Below are 14633 nucleotides of genomic sequence, written 5' to 3' on the forward strand. Positions count from 1 at the left end.
CTATTATCCCCCAAGAGGCAATGTGAAGTTCTGAATCCAGTTAGGCTATTCGCATAATAATGTGTTTGTCAGTGCTCCACGATGCCTTTAGGTCTTTTAGAAATCCATAATATTCATTAGGATCTTTAAAATTAATGTGAAACCAAAGTCAATTATTTTTCAAGGAAAGAACATTTAGAGGGAAAAAATTATAATTTCGCTCTACTGTATTTTGTTTTTGCAAAAAAAAAAAAAAAAAGAATTTTTGTGGTTTTAAAGACATGAGATAATTTAACTGACACAATAATCCAGACTCATTTTATTTCAGACACTTCTTTCTTTTTTCAGGTTGGGGGAGGTGGAGGGGTGAGGAGTCACAGGAAGAAAAATGCATCTCTCCACTGTTTCCAGCACTTATATCACCACTTAAATGGACAAAGAAGGCATTCTTGTTGATGTGGGGACAGTAGCAACTTAGAAATGCCTAAGAGGTTCTGGTCAAAAATCTTGAGAAGGGATTTGTATGTGACATATAAAGGGAATTTTGAGAAAATAAAATTTTAGAAATAATACTTGTGGCAAGGAAACGTATCGTTAATTAGACTTCAGGGATGTCCCAGCATTGTGCTTCCATTTAAGTGTTAACCAACATTCCCGAATACCAGACAGTTGTTAAATTAAATGCAGCCACTAGAAGTTATGTAATGTTGGTTATTTTCCAATCTCAGGAGCATTTTTGCAAAACAGTGTTCACCATTGCATTTCCAAGTATAGGCCTTTTTTGCCCATCTTGTCTTTTTTTTAATTTTGAAAAAAATACAAAACATATAAAGTTGAATATGTCAAACCTCCATGGACCACACACCCAAGATGGAAGAAAGAAAAAAAATTTATAATCGAAGAAGAAGTTTCAAATTCTCTCTCTCTTCCTGTCCCAGAGAGAGCCACTGTCATGAATTTAGTACTTATGTTTTCAGTCTATATTTTTGCACTTTTACTGCATATGTGGAACCATAAATAATATGTTATTTTGGATATTTAAAACAAATTCTATAGAAGCCGTTGTTTGATCTTATATATAATATTCTGTGACTTTTTTCCCCACTCAATGTGGTTTTTAATATCCATCCTCTATTAATAGATATATTTAGATCTAGCTCAATCATTGAAACCTCAGATAGCGTTCTATTGTGTTAATGTATCGGGGTTCATCTAAGCCCTACCGATGGGTATTTGGTTGCCTCTAGCTTTTCTCTATTATAAACAAGGCTGCAATGAACATCTTTATACCTGTCCCCTGCGTGGATATGTTTATGCGTTTATTTTGAATACTCAAACAACAATCTACCCAAAGGATTTCAAGTACTAGTTTATTACAGCCCTAAAACATTGTTTTATTTCTACATTTCTATCCTAATCAGTATCTTGTGATTTTAGACTAGAGGAAGAGGGAGCCTGTCATACATAATGGACAGACAAAGCCATGTTTTTATTAAGGAGGTGTCTAGATTTGTGGAATATATTTTGTAAATGTAATCTTGATTTTGTTAATACAAGTATTTTCCTTTATAGTGTACCATCCAAAGATATAATGTGCCATCAGTTTTGCACTTACCATATTGTAGGAGAAGCCATTTTTTTCTACAGATATTGAATTCTATCCATAGTACAAAGAGGAAGAAATTGGTGGAGACATTTAAGGGGATGATTGCTGTTGGTTTGAAAGAATGAATAAACAATTGGCCTTGTACAAGTGTCAGGCTGTACAGGGTGACCTTCCTATTACCCGTTTGATAGGTACTAAAAGCTCCAGTGCATAGGTGTGATAGGAAAACCTATGCCTAGTAGGTTGCATAAAGTAAATGTAGAAATCAAGGAAAGGGTCTAGAAATTACTGTAAAAGTCACATCTGCTCAATACCAAAGGTAAGGGGAGGGGAATATACTTGGAGGAAGAGTAACTATGTTCACAGCTGCTAAGTATTTGAACCAATGTATACAGGTCTCCATTGAAATGCAGAGGAAGGACCCAACAGAGGCTTTGGTCCACCTCTGATTGGTACAAAGGGGTGTCCGGGCTTGGAGGAAATCTTAGGGATCAGTTCCCTTACATAAAACTCTACAAACAAAAGCATTTCACACCTGAAGCACAGACACGTACGTTGTTTTTCATAGTTAGAATGGGTGTTCAGTGATTTATCACTGTGGCTATGAGCTGAAAGACAAGTGACAAATTTACATAGCTTCAGGAAAGGCTGTCATTTAATTTGACACCTTGGATGCTATTTGAAAGGCCTGGTGGTGTTGAGCCTCCATCTTTTCCCTCTGACAACTGCCCTAAAAGACACCGCTAATTTCTCAGGAGTCCTTAGATATTCTGTCACCTATTCCACCGTCTCTATAAGGGAGCAGTTCTCCCCGACTGACCTGCAAACACAGCTTCATCCATCCCCTCACCAGATCCCATCAGTCTCAGGTCGTCATTTCAGTCCTGGTAGACTGGTCACTTGGATATCATGGTCTCCATCGCCATTTACCATTAAAAGCTGGTAGTGTTCCTTGGTGTTTCTTCCTGTATCCCAGTGTTCTTGATACAGGATTTGGCTGCTAACCTAGGAGTGATTTGTGTGTTCATCCTACTGCTGTTTGCATCTGTTCTGGTGCTTCACTGGAAGGCAGGGTTCCAAATGGTAGGCTGGTTTTGTGATTCTACTCTGCCAGCCAGTGCGTTGAGAAGTGATGTATGATACAGCAATAAGTCAGTTATGGGTTGAAATTGTACTTCTGGTTCAATCTTTTATTCTACAAGATAAATTGAGTCTCAGCATTATGGTGGGAGAAGCAAAGATGATCAAGACCGGGTGTTAAGGATGGTAACAACTAACTATTAATATCAAAAAGAGATAAACGATACCTTATGAGAATAAAGAAAGTTTGGAGTGGATGGATAGGAAAGAGCAAAGCATTAGTGAGGGCTTAATATGTGTCAGGTATTGTGCTTTGGGCAAGTTCATCTCATCTCATTTGATTTCAATCCTGCCATCAATTCTCTGTGTAGATGTAATTGTGTCCATTTCACAAATGAGAAAACTTGATGCTCAGAGAAATAAAGTGTCTTTCCCAAGGAGACAGAGTTGTTAATGGCACAATCAGCTTTTGATATCAAAGCCCAGGATCTTTTTAGCACTCAATGGTTCTCCACCCTGGCTGCCAGGTAGAATCACCTGAAGCTCTTTTAAATAATAGCAATATGGACCACCTCCCACCCCCCGACTCCACTGCCGCCCCAGATCAACCATATACATGGGCTCTGCCCCACACCAGAGTCTCTGGAGATGGAACCTGAGCACTTGTACTTTCTAAAAGCCCTCAGGGGGATTCCAACGTGCAGCCGGAGCTCTGAACCACCAGAGTCCACCACAGGTTCAAGCAAAGATCTGAAAGAGCAGCTTGAAGGGGCTTTAAATTCTCACTACAGTGACCCATGAGCAGCATTATAATTTTAAGAACAAAAGTATAGATTCAGCCCAGGTACTTAGTGAGTGTGTATAGGTAGAGGTGATTCTACTCTTCTAGCAAATGTGGTGCTTATGTTTTTGAGTTTATCCTATGCATTATTTACTGGCAGAGTCGTTCTCCTTTTAATTAGAATTCTTACAAATCATTTCCTATGGGCATTTATATCAGGTTCTCTGTAGACTCTTCTGGGTTATTTCTTTGGGCAGGAAGAGGGAACAGTCATGCCACTGGCTTTTTCTAATTCCACTTAAGATTCTGAAGCAATTAGAAAAGATTTTGAGCCATAGAAAGGGTCTTTAGAGTTTGAAATACACCTGTTTGACAGAATCAAATTTCTCATCATTGAGGTCTTAAGAATTCCTAAGTAACATATGTTTCCTAATGAACATAGCAAAACCGGGGCCAGCTGTTTTGTTTCAAGAAATGAATCATCATTTAAATACTTTAAAAGTGCCACAACTCTCTTTGCTCAGCTGTCCTAAGTGACAAGCTTTGTGGCTTTCTTTTTTTTTTCTCCTTAGTCTGCATGTGTCCCGCAGTAATTGCTTAAAATATAATGTGTTCCTTATGGTGGTGTAGGAATTCCGTAAGCTATCTGGTTACAGGAAATAATGCTAATGTACTAGCAGTACAATCCAAGACACATAAATGACATTATTGCTGTATAATCAATTTCTGGGATGCCTTTTTAAGAATGTCAAGGTTTTATTTGTTTACTTATCTGCAGGAAATTTCATTTTCAATGGTCAATCTATAAGAAGCCCCTACTTTCTGTTGAGACTATCTTTTAGCAGTTTTTTCTGGTGACGGAGGTATGATCTTGTGAATAGATTGGCTGCACTGATTTATAAGGCACAGAAGTCATATTTTCTTGGATTCATGTAGAAATAACCTGCCCTCAATCATGAGAATTTTTACTGGGTGAATGAATGAAGAGAGAACCCCCAGGCTTTCCCGCAGAATATTTCCAACCTACTTGCCTCTGTCTGTGGATTTACTGTGCATTTTTCCCCCTTTTTTTAATTGAAGTATAGTTGATTTACAATGTTGTGTTAGTTTCAGGTGTACAGCAAAGTGATTAGATTTTACATACATATATATCTATTTTTTCCGATTCTTTTCCCTTATAGGTTATTACAAAATATTGAGTATCATTCCTGCATTTTTTTTTTCCTGACAATGGCACGTTCCCACTGAATCCAAGGTCATCCCAACTGCAGGATCGAACAGGAGTGAAACATCTTTTTGACCAGGCAAGGGCATTTGTCATTTTCACAGCTAATATAATTAAACCCGTGAATGACGATGATGAGAAGGCAGTGTGAATTCGTCAGTATTTTAATTGTAAAGCTGTTTTGAAATAATTATTTGGTTAAACCGAGACTGTACATGATAAAACCCCACCCAAAAATGCTCCCATGACAGCTTATGTTTGGACACTTAAGAAAACACAAAAATAGCGAGCCTCAGGCATCGTGTCAAAGGGTCTTTCAGATTGTTTTTGCCGTCTACATGGATCCATGAAACATCTAATTAAAAACCGAAACGTGTGTCCTAATTTCATTTACCTGTGACAGCTATTTCCCCTCGATGTGGACGTGTTTGTTCCCTTCCTGTAGGCAGCTACTCAGGGCCTTCTCTTGGAGGCCAGGGAGGCTCGTGCCCACCGCAGGCTGACTTGGAGCCCGCGGGGCAGCGGGGCTGCCCTGACGTGTGAATGGGTGAGTTGGTGTAAGATGTTTTTACTCACTTTGCAAATTTGATTACCTTCTCTCCTTTTGGGCCACCAGCTCCATGCTCACCAAGGTTTCCCTAGGTAAACACAAAACAAATAAAAAGACAAAAATCCATTTATTTTTAATACATTCAGTCCCTAATTAAACATAGAAATAGTGAGATAACAGCACAGTAACAGCTTTTTATGGATATCAATTTAATCCCGTTTGCCTCTCTCACGTTCTGTCAAATATTCCTGAAAAGCTCTAACTATTGAGACCCTACCTATCCTTGTTGTGACATCCCCCCAGGAGGTGACGCTGGAGAAATACACGTCTCCAGGGGTGAATTAGCAATACTTCAAATTAACGCCCAGCAGCCTCACTCAGTGCCCATCCACTCCACCGACAGGACTGTCTAACGCTAGCAGTGATATCCTTGTTGCTCAGTGTAATGGACATTCCATTCACTGCCCTCTTGGCTGCACTTGGCACGTCGTGACTTGTATCCCACACATTCTCCTGTTTCCTCCTGTCTCTCTGACCTCTCCTCCTACACCATCTCCTAAATGGTCAAGGTTGGACCTCCTCAGGACTGGGTCCAGCTCTCTTGTTGTGACTCAACGTTTTGTCCCAGGTGCTCTTATCTACCCCATAGCTTAGGCATCATCTACACCAAGAAAGACAAATTTGTAAACCCAGCACACGTCTCCCTTCTGGGTTTTGACCCCTATGTCTAATTTTCTACTTGCCATATCACTTGTGAATTCTAGAAGAGATTTATATTCGACAAGTTCAAAACTGAATTAAAAAATACAACAAATACAGGCAATATAAGTGAGAAAGATGAGAATAGCACATTGTTAACATTTGTTAGTCCAGAAGGGGGAGAATGATAATTAACTTCTTCCTAATATATCTCTGCAGTTTGACTTGTTAAAATGAGTGGTAGTTTCATTTTATAACTGAAAAAAATCAAGGAAAGAAAGTCTGAATTCATCCTCTCCCGTCTGTAGAGCTCTTTCTTCTTCCATCTGGGTGTCGTTGTTAACTCTGCCCTCCTCTATTCCTCGAGGACAATGTCATCCGGTCTGGTCGCCTCTGTCCCCAAATCTCTTCTCTCCACTCTACTCGCCTTCACTGGGAAGGCCACCATCACATCTCGCCAGGATCATTGCAATGGCTCCCTCATTGGCCCTATAATCCACTCTTGCTCTCCTCCCCACCATACATTCTCTATAGAAGGTCGGAGAGTGATCTTTAAATGACATTCTGACCTCCTTCCTTCAAAACCTTAGCAGAGTCATATTAAGGTCTTCTCTCAGCTCTTCAAATGGACCGAGATCCTTCCTGTCCCTCCCTGTAGTTCCCCAACCTGTCCTCACCTCTTTGTCTGGTTAGAAACCTCTCAACCCTCAGGGCTCAACTACTGAGATAAAATGCTTCCTGTGGGTCTCCAGCCAAGTTCCCCTCATACCTTCCCATTGGACATGGTGTTTCTCCTTCATAATACTGACATTTAAAATGTTGTGTTTGTTTAAAAATTCTTGCACCTCTTGCATTGGCATGTAAGGTCCATGATGGCCTGGAACGGAATGGCCGCCCCATGCCTAGTGCCCTACCTAACGTATAGGAAGCACTCAACAAGTATTTGTTGAATAAATAAGCCAATGATTCTGACTTACATGTTTTTTTTCCCATTAACTTTTTTTTTTTAATTAAAAATACATATGTTGGTAGAGAAAATTCAAAGTACAGAAATGTTTAAACAACAAAAATACACAGAGGCACTGGTTCAGATCACCGTTGCTACAGTTTAACATTTTAAATGTGCCTCCATGTTACTCATGCTACTCCAATTAAAAATAAATAGTTTATAACTGCTGTTATTACTGGTCTTGTGATATTCTCTCATTTTTCCTACGTAACTTTGATCCGAGATGTCTAACTTGAAAATAAAAATGGTCGTCTCAAAATCCCGAGCTATAAATTATTACAGGGACATATTTGAAAATGAAGTATAACACTCCAAGACTGCTCATTGCAAGAATGAGTAGTTAGAAAATGGTAGGTTGTTTGAAAGCAATCTGCACAGAAACACAGAAACTCTAGGAATTTCCTGAAAATACTACCACCTGGGCCTGGAGCCAATGACTGTGCACAACCCGTCAGAGTCTCTGCCTAGCTCTGCTTATGCTGCGACGTGTGGGGAAGGTGGAACGTGCTTGGTATGAAACACAAGTTGTCCAGAGGTGGTCTTTGGATTGGGAGGCCCCATGCTCTTGGCTTGCAGAGCAGAAGAGCACCCAAAGTACATTTGCTGAGAGCATCTCGCAGTGTAGCACCTTGGTTTAGGTTCCCCTCCTCCTCTGAACCCTGGCAATCTAAAGGGCATCAGAGATGCTTCAGAGATGAAGAAATGCCTCTGCAGCACCGAGTCATATTATTCTATTCATACGCTCTATTGTTCTAAAATCTTGATTTTTCTGGAGGCTTTCCTTTCCAGAGAAACAACATGGTATTTACTGCCTAGCAGAGTGCCATATGTTTGCTTCACTCCATAGCTAGGTCAGGAAACTCATCTAATCAAGGACCCACAGTGGCCTCTGTAGGTGTTCTCCACTCCTGGGCTAACAGTACTCAACGCAGAGGCAAACTGGAACTTCAGCTGCATTTATTTGTTGACAGGTGAGATTCTCCTTTCCGCTTTCTCCAAGTTAATTGTACCAGATAATTACTTGGCTCTATAGATATAATGAGACATCATCCTTGTGTTTCTGGAACCCACGGTTCTGCCTCAGATGTTATTCTAATTTTACGAGGTCATTTTGTACCTTGCCGCCATGTTATTTGAATGGTTCTCATAAACCTTTTGAGTAGCTATAACAGTCGTACCCTCTTGAGTGTGTTTGTTGAAAAGCTTCTGTGGTGCAGTGGCGAGGGTTGTAGTGTGTGCTACTCAGCCTGCACATTTCAGGAATTCTGGGGAGATCAAGGTGGCAGAGTAGGAGGATGCTGAGCTCACCTCCCCCCACGAACACACTGGTAATACATCCACGTGTGGAGCAACTCTCACTGAAAACAAACTGGAGACTGACAGCGAGACTCTTATACAATCAAGGCTGTAGGAAGGATCCACACGAAATCTGGTAGGAAGGGAAGAGAGGCGATCAGGTTGGGACTTGCGCCCATAGTGGGGGACACAGAAGAGAAGGGGGATTACACGGCCTCAGAGACCCTCCCTGGGAAGAAAGTGGTTTGAACCACATTTTGGGTGTCCCAGCCCTGGTGTCTGACATCAGGAGGAAGAGTCCCCTTAGCTGGTTTGCAAACCAGTGGCCCTGACAGTGGGGCTGTAAGAAACCTAGAGTCTGCTTGTGAAGTGTGTGCACACACTCGCTTACTCCCAAAACAAGGTGGAGGAAGCAGATGAGAACTACCCAGGACTCTGGCTGGTGACCTGCGGCCATGCCTGCAGGTTCCCCAGCCGAAGCTGAGCACCTGGACCAGCCCGCTGGCTCTGTGGTGCAGCTCCACACTAGAGGAAGGACTGCCATGCCAAGGGGGGTGCGCAGTTGTGGGGTGATGGAGCTGCCTTAGACCTGGCACAGCATCTGAGTGGGGGGACAGTGGCCATTGCTGTCACCCCTGGAGGCAGCAGACTGGGGGCTGCCCAGAACTCTAACGGTGCCAGGAACACCACAGCCCGCACCTCGACCCACACTGAGCAACCACTCCAGGCCCTCTTGCTCCAACACTGCTCCCCTCTGGGGCAAGGGTGGTGGCAGTGGGAGAGGGGAAAGCACACTCTTAGAGGGAAGAGAGCCGTCTCAGACCTGACCCTCGTGGCTTCTGCTCCAGCAACCGGGAGACTGCCCCCACTCCCCAGTGGGGCGGTGATGGTCACTAAGCAGAGAAGCCCCAAATCACACCTGGCTCTAGCTCTAGACCCTCCACCTCCAGCCCCACTTCCTACCAAGGTGGGAGCGGCCAGCACACCCTGGAGGAAGACGTGCCTCAGGCTCAGTCTGGATCCAGCTCTCCCCGCAAAGGCACTGGGCACATGCAGACTGTAGAGGGAAGCTCCCACAAAAGGATACCCCTTCAAGACCATATAGGTAACTGGTTCACCTAACAGAGAAAGTTAGCAAAATGAGAAGACAGAGGAATTTGGTTCAAATGAAACAAAAGAAAACCCCTGAAAAAAACAAGTAATTAAATAGAAATAAGTAATTTATCAGATAAAGAGTTCAAAGCATTAGTAATAAGAATAAAAGCTGAATTAGAGAAAAGAATAGATGAACACAGTGAGAGTTTTAACAAGGAACTAGAAAATATAAAAAAGAATGAGTCAGAACTGAAGAATACAATAAATGAGTAAAAAAGAAACACACTAGAAAGAATGAACAGCAGACTAGGTGATACAGAAGAACACATAAGTAATCTGGAAGATAGACTATGAAAATCATCCAATCAGAGCAGCAAAAAGAAAAATAAATTCTAAAAAGTGAGAACAGTTTAAGGGACCTCTGAGACAACATCAAGCATACCAACATTCATATTATATGGAACACAGAAGGAGAAGAGAGAGAGAAAGTAGTAAAAAAATGTATTTGATGAAATTATGGCTGAAAAAGTCCCAAACCTGAAGAAGGAAAAAATATCCAGATACAGGAAGCATAGAGGGTCCCAAACAGGATGAACCCAAATCAACACACACCAAGACATATCATAATTAAAATGGCAAAAGTTAAAGAGAGAATTCTAAAGGTAGCAAGAGAAAAACAAAGAATCATATACAAGGCAACACCCATAAGGCTATCAACTGAATTTACTGCAGAAACTTTGCAGGCCAAAAAGGAAAGTGCTGAAAGTGAAAAACCTATAATCTAGAATAATCTACCCAGCAAGGTTATCATTTAGAATTGAAGGAGAGATAAAGAACTTCTCAGACAAGAAAAAACTAAAAAAGTTCATCAATACTAAACTTATCCTAAAAGAAATGTTAAAGGGTCATCTCTAGGTGGAAAAGAAAAGGCTACAGTAAGAAGGAAGAATCTACAGGAAAGGAAAAATCCCACCAGTAAAGGTAAATATATAGTAATGGCTGTGAATCAACAACTTAAATAAGCTAGTACAAAGATTAAAAGAAAAGAATTGTAAAATCAACTACAGTAAACAGTGAAGGGATAAACATGAAGATGGAAAATATGACCTTAAAAACACAAAATGTGGGGGGAGAATAAAAAATGCAGATCTTTTAGAACGTGATTGAACTTAAACGACTATCAGTTTAAAACAAGTAGAAATAGTTATAGGTCAACATATTGGTAACAACAAATCAAAAACCTAAAATAGATACACAAAAAACTAGAGAGAAAGGAACACAAGCATACCACTAAAGAAAATCATCAAACCACAAGGGAAGAAACTACAGTAACAAAAGAACAGAGAAGAATTACAAAAACAACCAGAAAACAAGTAACAAAACAGCAGTAAGTACATACCTGTTCACTTTAAATGTCAATGGACTAAATGTTCCAATAAGAAGAAATAGGGTGGCTGATTGGATAAATAAAACAAGACCCATCTATATAATGTTTACAAGAGACTCACTTCAAACTGAAAGTGAGGGGATGGAAAAAGATATTTCATGCACATAGAAGTGACAAGAAAGTGGGGGTAGCAATACTCCTACTAGACAAAATAGACTTTAAAACAAAGTCAATAACAAAAGACAAAGAAGGGCATTATATAATGATGAATGGATCAATGCAAGAAGAGGATACTATACTCGTTAACATATATGCACCCAATACAGAAGCACCTAAACATATAAAGCAAATATTAACAGATAGGAAGGGAGAAAATGACAGTACAGTAAGTCCCCTACATATGAATGAGTTCTGTTCCAAGAGCATATTGGTAAATCCAGTTTGTTTGTAAGTCCAACAAAGTTAGCCTAGGTGCCCAACTAGCACAATCGGCTATATACCGCTGCTTTTACGCTTGCTTCCGGACATGCTGGGCTTGAAATAAAGATACTGTACTATTGTACCCTATACAATACTGAACAGTAAAGTACACAAAAGCTCAACCACTCGTAGAGGATGCATGCACATGACAACGTATGCCAGACATGTGAACTAACTTACCTGATCAGACATGCGAAGGCACGTTTGCATCTTTGAAAGTGCACAACTTGAAGGTTCGTATATAGGGGACTTGCTGTACAGTAATAGTAGGGGACTTTAACACCCCACTTACTTCAATGGACAGATCATCCAGAAAGGAAATCAATAAGGAAATAGTAGTCTTGAATGACACACTAGACTAGTTGGACTTAATAGATATCTATAAGACAGTCCATCCAAAAAGAGCAAAAGAAACATTCTTTTCAAGTGCACATGGAATGTTCTTTGGGATAGATCACATGCTAGGCCACAAAACAAGTTTGAATAAATTTAACAGGATAGAAAATGTATCAAGCATTTATTCCAACCACAATGGTATGAGACTAGAAATCAATTATAGGAAGAAAAATGGGAAAAACACAAACATGTGGAGACTAAACAACATGTTACTAAAAAATCAATGGATCAATGCTGAAATCAAAGAAGAAATCAGAAAATTCCTTGAGACAAAAAAATAAATAAAATAAAAACACAACTTTCCAAAATCTATAGGATGTAGTAAAAGCAGTCCTAAGAGGGAAGTTCATAGTGATACAGGCTTACCTCAAGAAACAAACAAACAAAAAAACTTCAAATAAAAAACCTAACTTCTCATCTAAAGGAATGATAAAAAGAAAAACAGCAGAAGGGAGGAAATAATAAATATCATAGAGGAAATAAATAAATAGAGACAAAAAATAGAAAAGAACAATGAAACCAAGAGCTGGTTGTTTTAAAAGATAAAGTTGATAAGCCTTTAGTGAGGCTCATCAAGAAAAAAAGAGAAAGGACCCAAATAAAATAAGAAATGAAAGAGGAGAAATAAAAACTGATACCACAGAGATACAAAACATTTTAAGATAATACTACAAACAGTTATAGGCCAACAAATTGGACAACCTAGAAGAGATGGACAAATTTCTAGTAAAATACAATCTTCCAAGACTGAATAAGGAAGAAATAGACTAAATGAACAGATCAGTCACTAGTAGCAAAACTGAATTTGTAATTAAAAAAAAAAGCTCCAAGCAAACAAAAGTCCAGGACCACATAGATTCACAGGGGAATTCTACCAAACATATTAAGAAGAGCTAATACCTACCCTTCTCAAACTATTCCAAAAATTTGAAGAGGAGGGGACACTCCCAAATTCATTCTACAAGGTCACCATTACTCTGATGCCAAAACCAGATGAAGAAACTACAAAAAAAAAAAATCTCTGATGGACATAGATGCAAAAATCCTCAACAAAATATGAGTAAACTGAATTCAACAATATATAAAAGGGATCACACACTATGATCAAGTGGGATTTATTCCAGGGATGTAAGGATGGTTCAATACCCACAAATCAACCAATGTGATACACCACACTAACAAAAGGAAGGATAAAAATCACAGGGTAATCTCAATAGACACAGAAAAAGCATTTGACAAAATTCAACATCCATTCATGATAAAAATTCTCATCAAAGTTGGTGTAGAGGAAACATATCTTGACATAATAAATGACATTTATGACAAACCTATAGCTAACATCTCATTCATCAGTGAAAACCTGAAAGCCTTTCCTCTAAAATCAGGAAGAAAACGTGTATGCCCGTTTTTGCACTTCTATTTAATATAGTATTGGAAGCCCTAGCCACAGTAATCAGATATGAAAAAAGAAATAAAAGGCACCCAAATGGGAAGGAAAGAAGTAAAACTGTCACTTTTGGCAGATGACTTGATACTATATATAGAAAACCTCAAAGTCTCCATCAAAAAACTATTAGAACTAATAAACAAATTCAGTAAAGTTGCAGGATGTGAGATAAACATACAAAAATCTGTTGCTTTTCTATACACTAATAATGAACTATCTGAAAGAGAAAGCAAGAAAACAATCCCATTTAAAATCAAATCAAAAAGAATAAAATACCTAGGTATAAACTTAACTGAAAAGTTGAAGGATCCATGCTCTGAAAACTCTAAAACAATAATTCAGGAAATGAAGATGATCCAAAGAAATGGAAAGATATCCCATATTCATGGACTGGAAGAACTAATATTGTTAAAATGGCCATACAACCCAAAGCAATCTACAGATTTAATGCAACCTCTATCAAAATATCGATTATAGTTTTTCACAGAACTAGAACAGATAATCCTAAAATTTATATGGAACCATGAAAGACTCTGAATAGCCAAAGTCATTTTGAGAAAGAAGAACAAAGCTGGAGGTACTACAAGCCAAGGAGCCACCAGAAGCTGGGAGTGAGGCCTGGAATACACCCCTCCCGGCAGCTCCAGAGACAGCGTGGCCCTGTCAACACCTCCGGAGCTGTGAGATAACACATTTCTGGGGGTTAAGCCACTCAGTTTGCTTCATTACAGTAGCCCTAGTAAGTTAAATAGAACATGTGGTCTAAGAGGGCTGTGCTCACTTGGAAAAAAGGCCCAAGGCTGGCACTAAGTCCAGCTTCTCAGGCCCTCGCAGGAACACATCTCACCAGCTCCGAGTGTGGTGGGCCACAGAGGGGAGCAGCCGGGCCCAGGTGAGTTTCAGTTTCTCTGTAATACTGCTAAAATCCAAAAATCCGTATGTCTGTGCCTAAATCTATGATGTTTTCCAAAGCTAGTGGATCCTGGGGCACTGGAAGGGGGAGACAGGAAGTTAGGACTTAAATTTTATTTCTAAATCTTCCAGGCCCAGAAGGGTTGCCTCCAGTGTTTCCAAGGAGGCCTTCACTTTCTGTGCTATCTTTGGGTTCAACTCACTGCTTGGAAAGACCTTGAGTATTTGATTCTGGAGAAATGTTTTCTGTCCTTTCTAGTCTGTGCGTATGAAAATGAAGTTGTGGTTTGATACCTGAAAGGAAAAACAGATGATTTTGCTAGCAAATTGGTTTTTTTGGATCAACAATTTGGAGAAGTGAACACTGGAATTGGTTGCCGGGAGACATAGCATCAATCTCCAACAGATGAGACTGATTTCTCTGCAAATTGCACGGAGGGTGGTGATGTTAAGATAACCAACTACACATTTTCCATGTGGATCCTTAAAAACCAATATGGAATGTAAAACCTGCAAGTACCTGGCCTCCACAGGGAATGCTTTTTTTTTTTTCTCTTTCCCATCTAGATTGTTGTAAGGAGCTCTGGATCTGACGGCTTTAGCAGTTGACAGAACCTATCAAATTTTTATTAAAATCCCCAGAGCTGGAGACAATGCAGAGCAGGTTGCTGGATTGTGAGCAGATTTTCCT

At 39.8% G+C, this 14633-nt stretch overlaps 1 protein-coding gene across 1 annotated transcript in view; it reads right to left on the reverse strand.

The window, feature by feature from the left end:
- The window catches only part of COL19A1 (collagen type XIX alpha 1 chain), a 363922-nt gene that overhangs the window by 74324 nt on the left and 274965 nt on the right, over positions 1-14633 (reverse strand). Inside the window, exon 17 of the mRNA XM_036871237.1 lies at positions 5265-5309. Within this exon, the coding sequence (XP_036727132.1) occupies positions 5265-5309 (45 nt within the window). The remainder of the gene's footprint in view (positions 1-5264; positions 5310-14633) is intronic.

This window comes from Balaenoptera musculus, chromosome 12 (assembly GCF_009873245.2).
Source record: "Balaenoptera musculus isolate JJ_BM4_2016_0621 chromosome 12, mBalMus1.pri.v3, whole genome shotgun sequence".
In the NCBI taxonomy this organism is placed as follows: domain Eukaryota; kingdom Metazoa; phylum Chordata; class Mammalia; order Artiodactyla; family Balaenopteridae; genus Balaenoptera; species Balaenoptera musculus.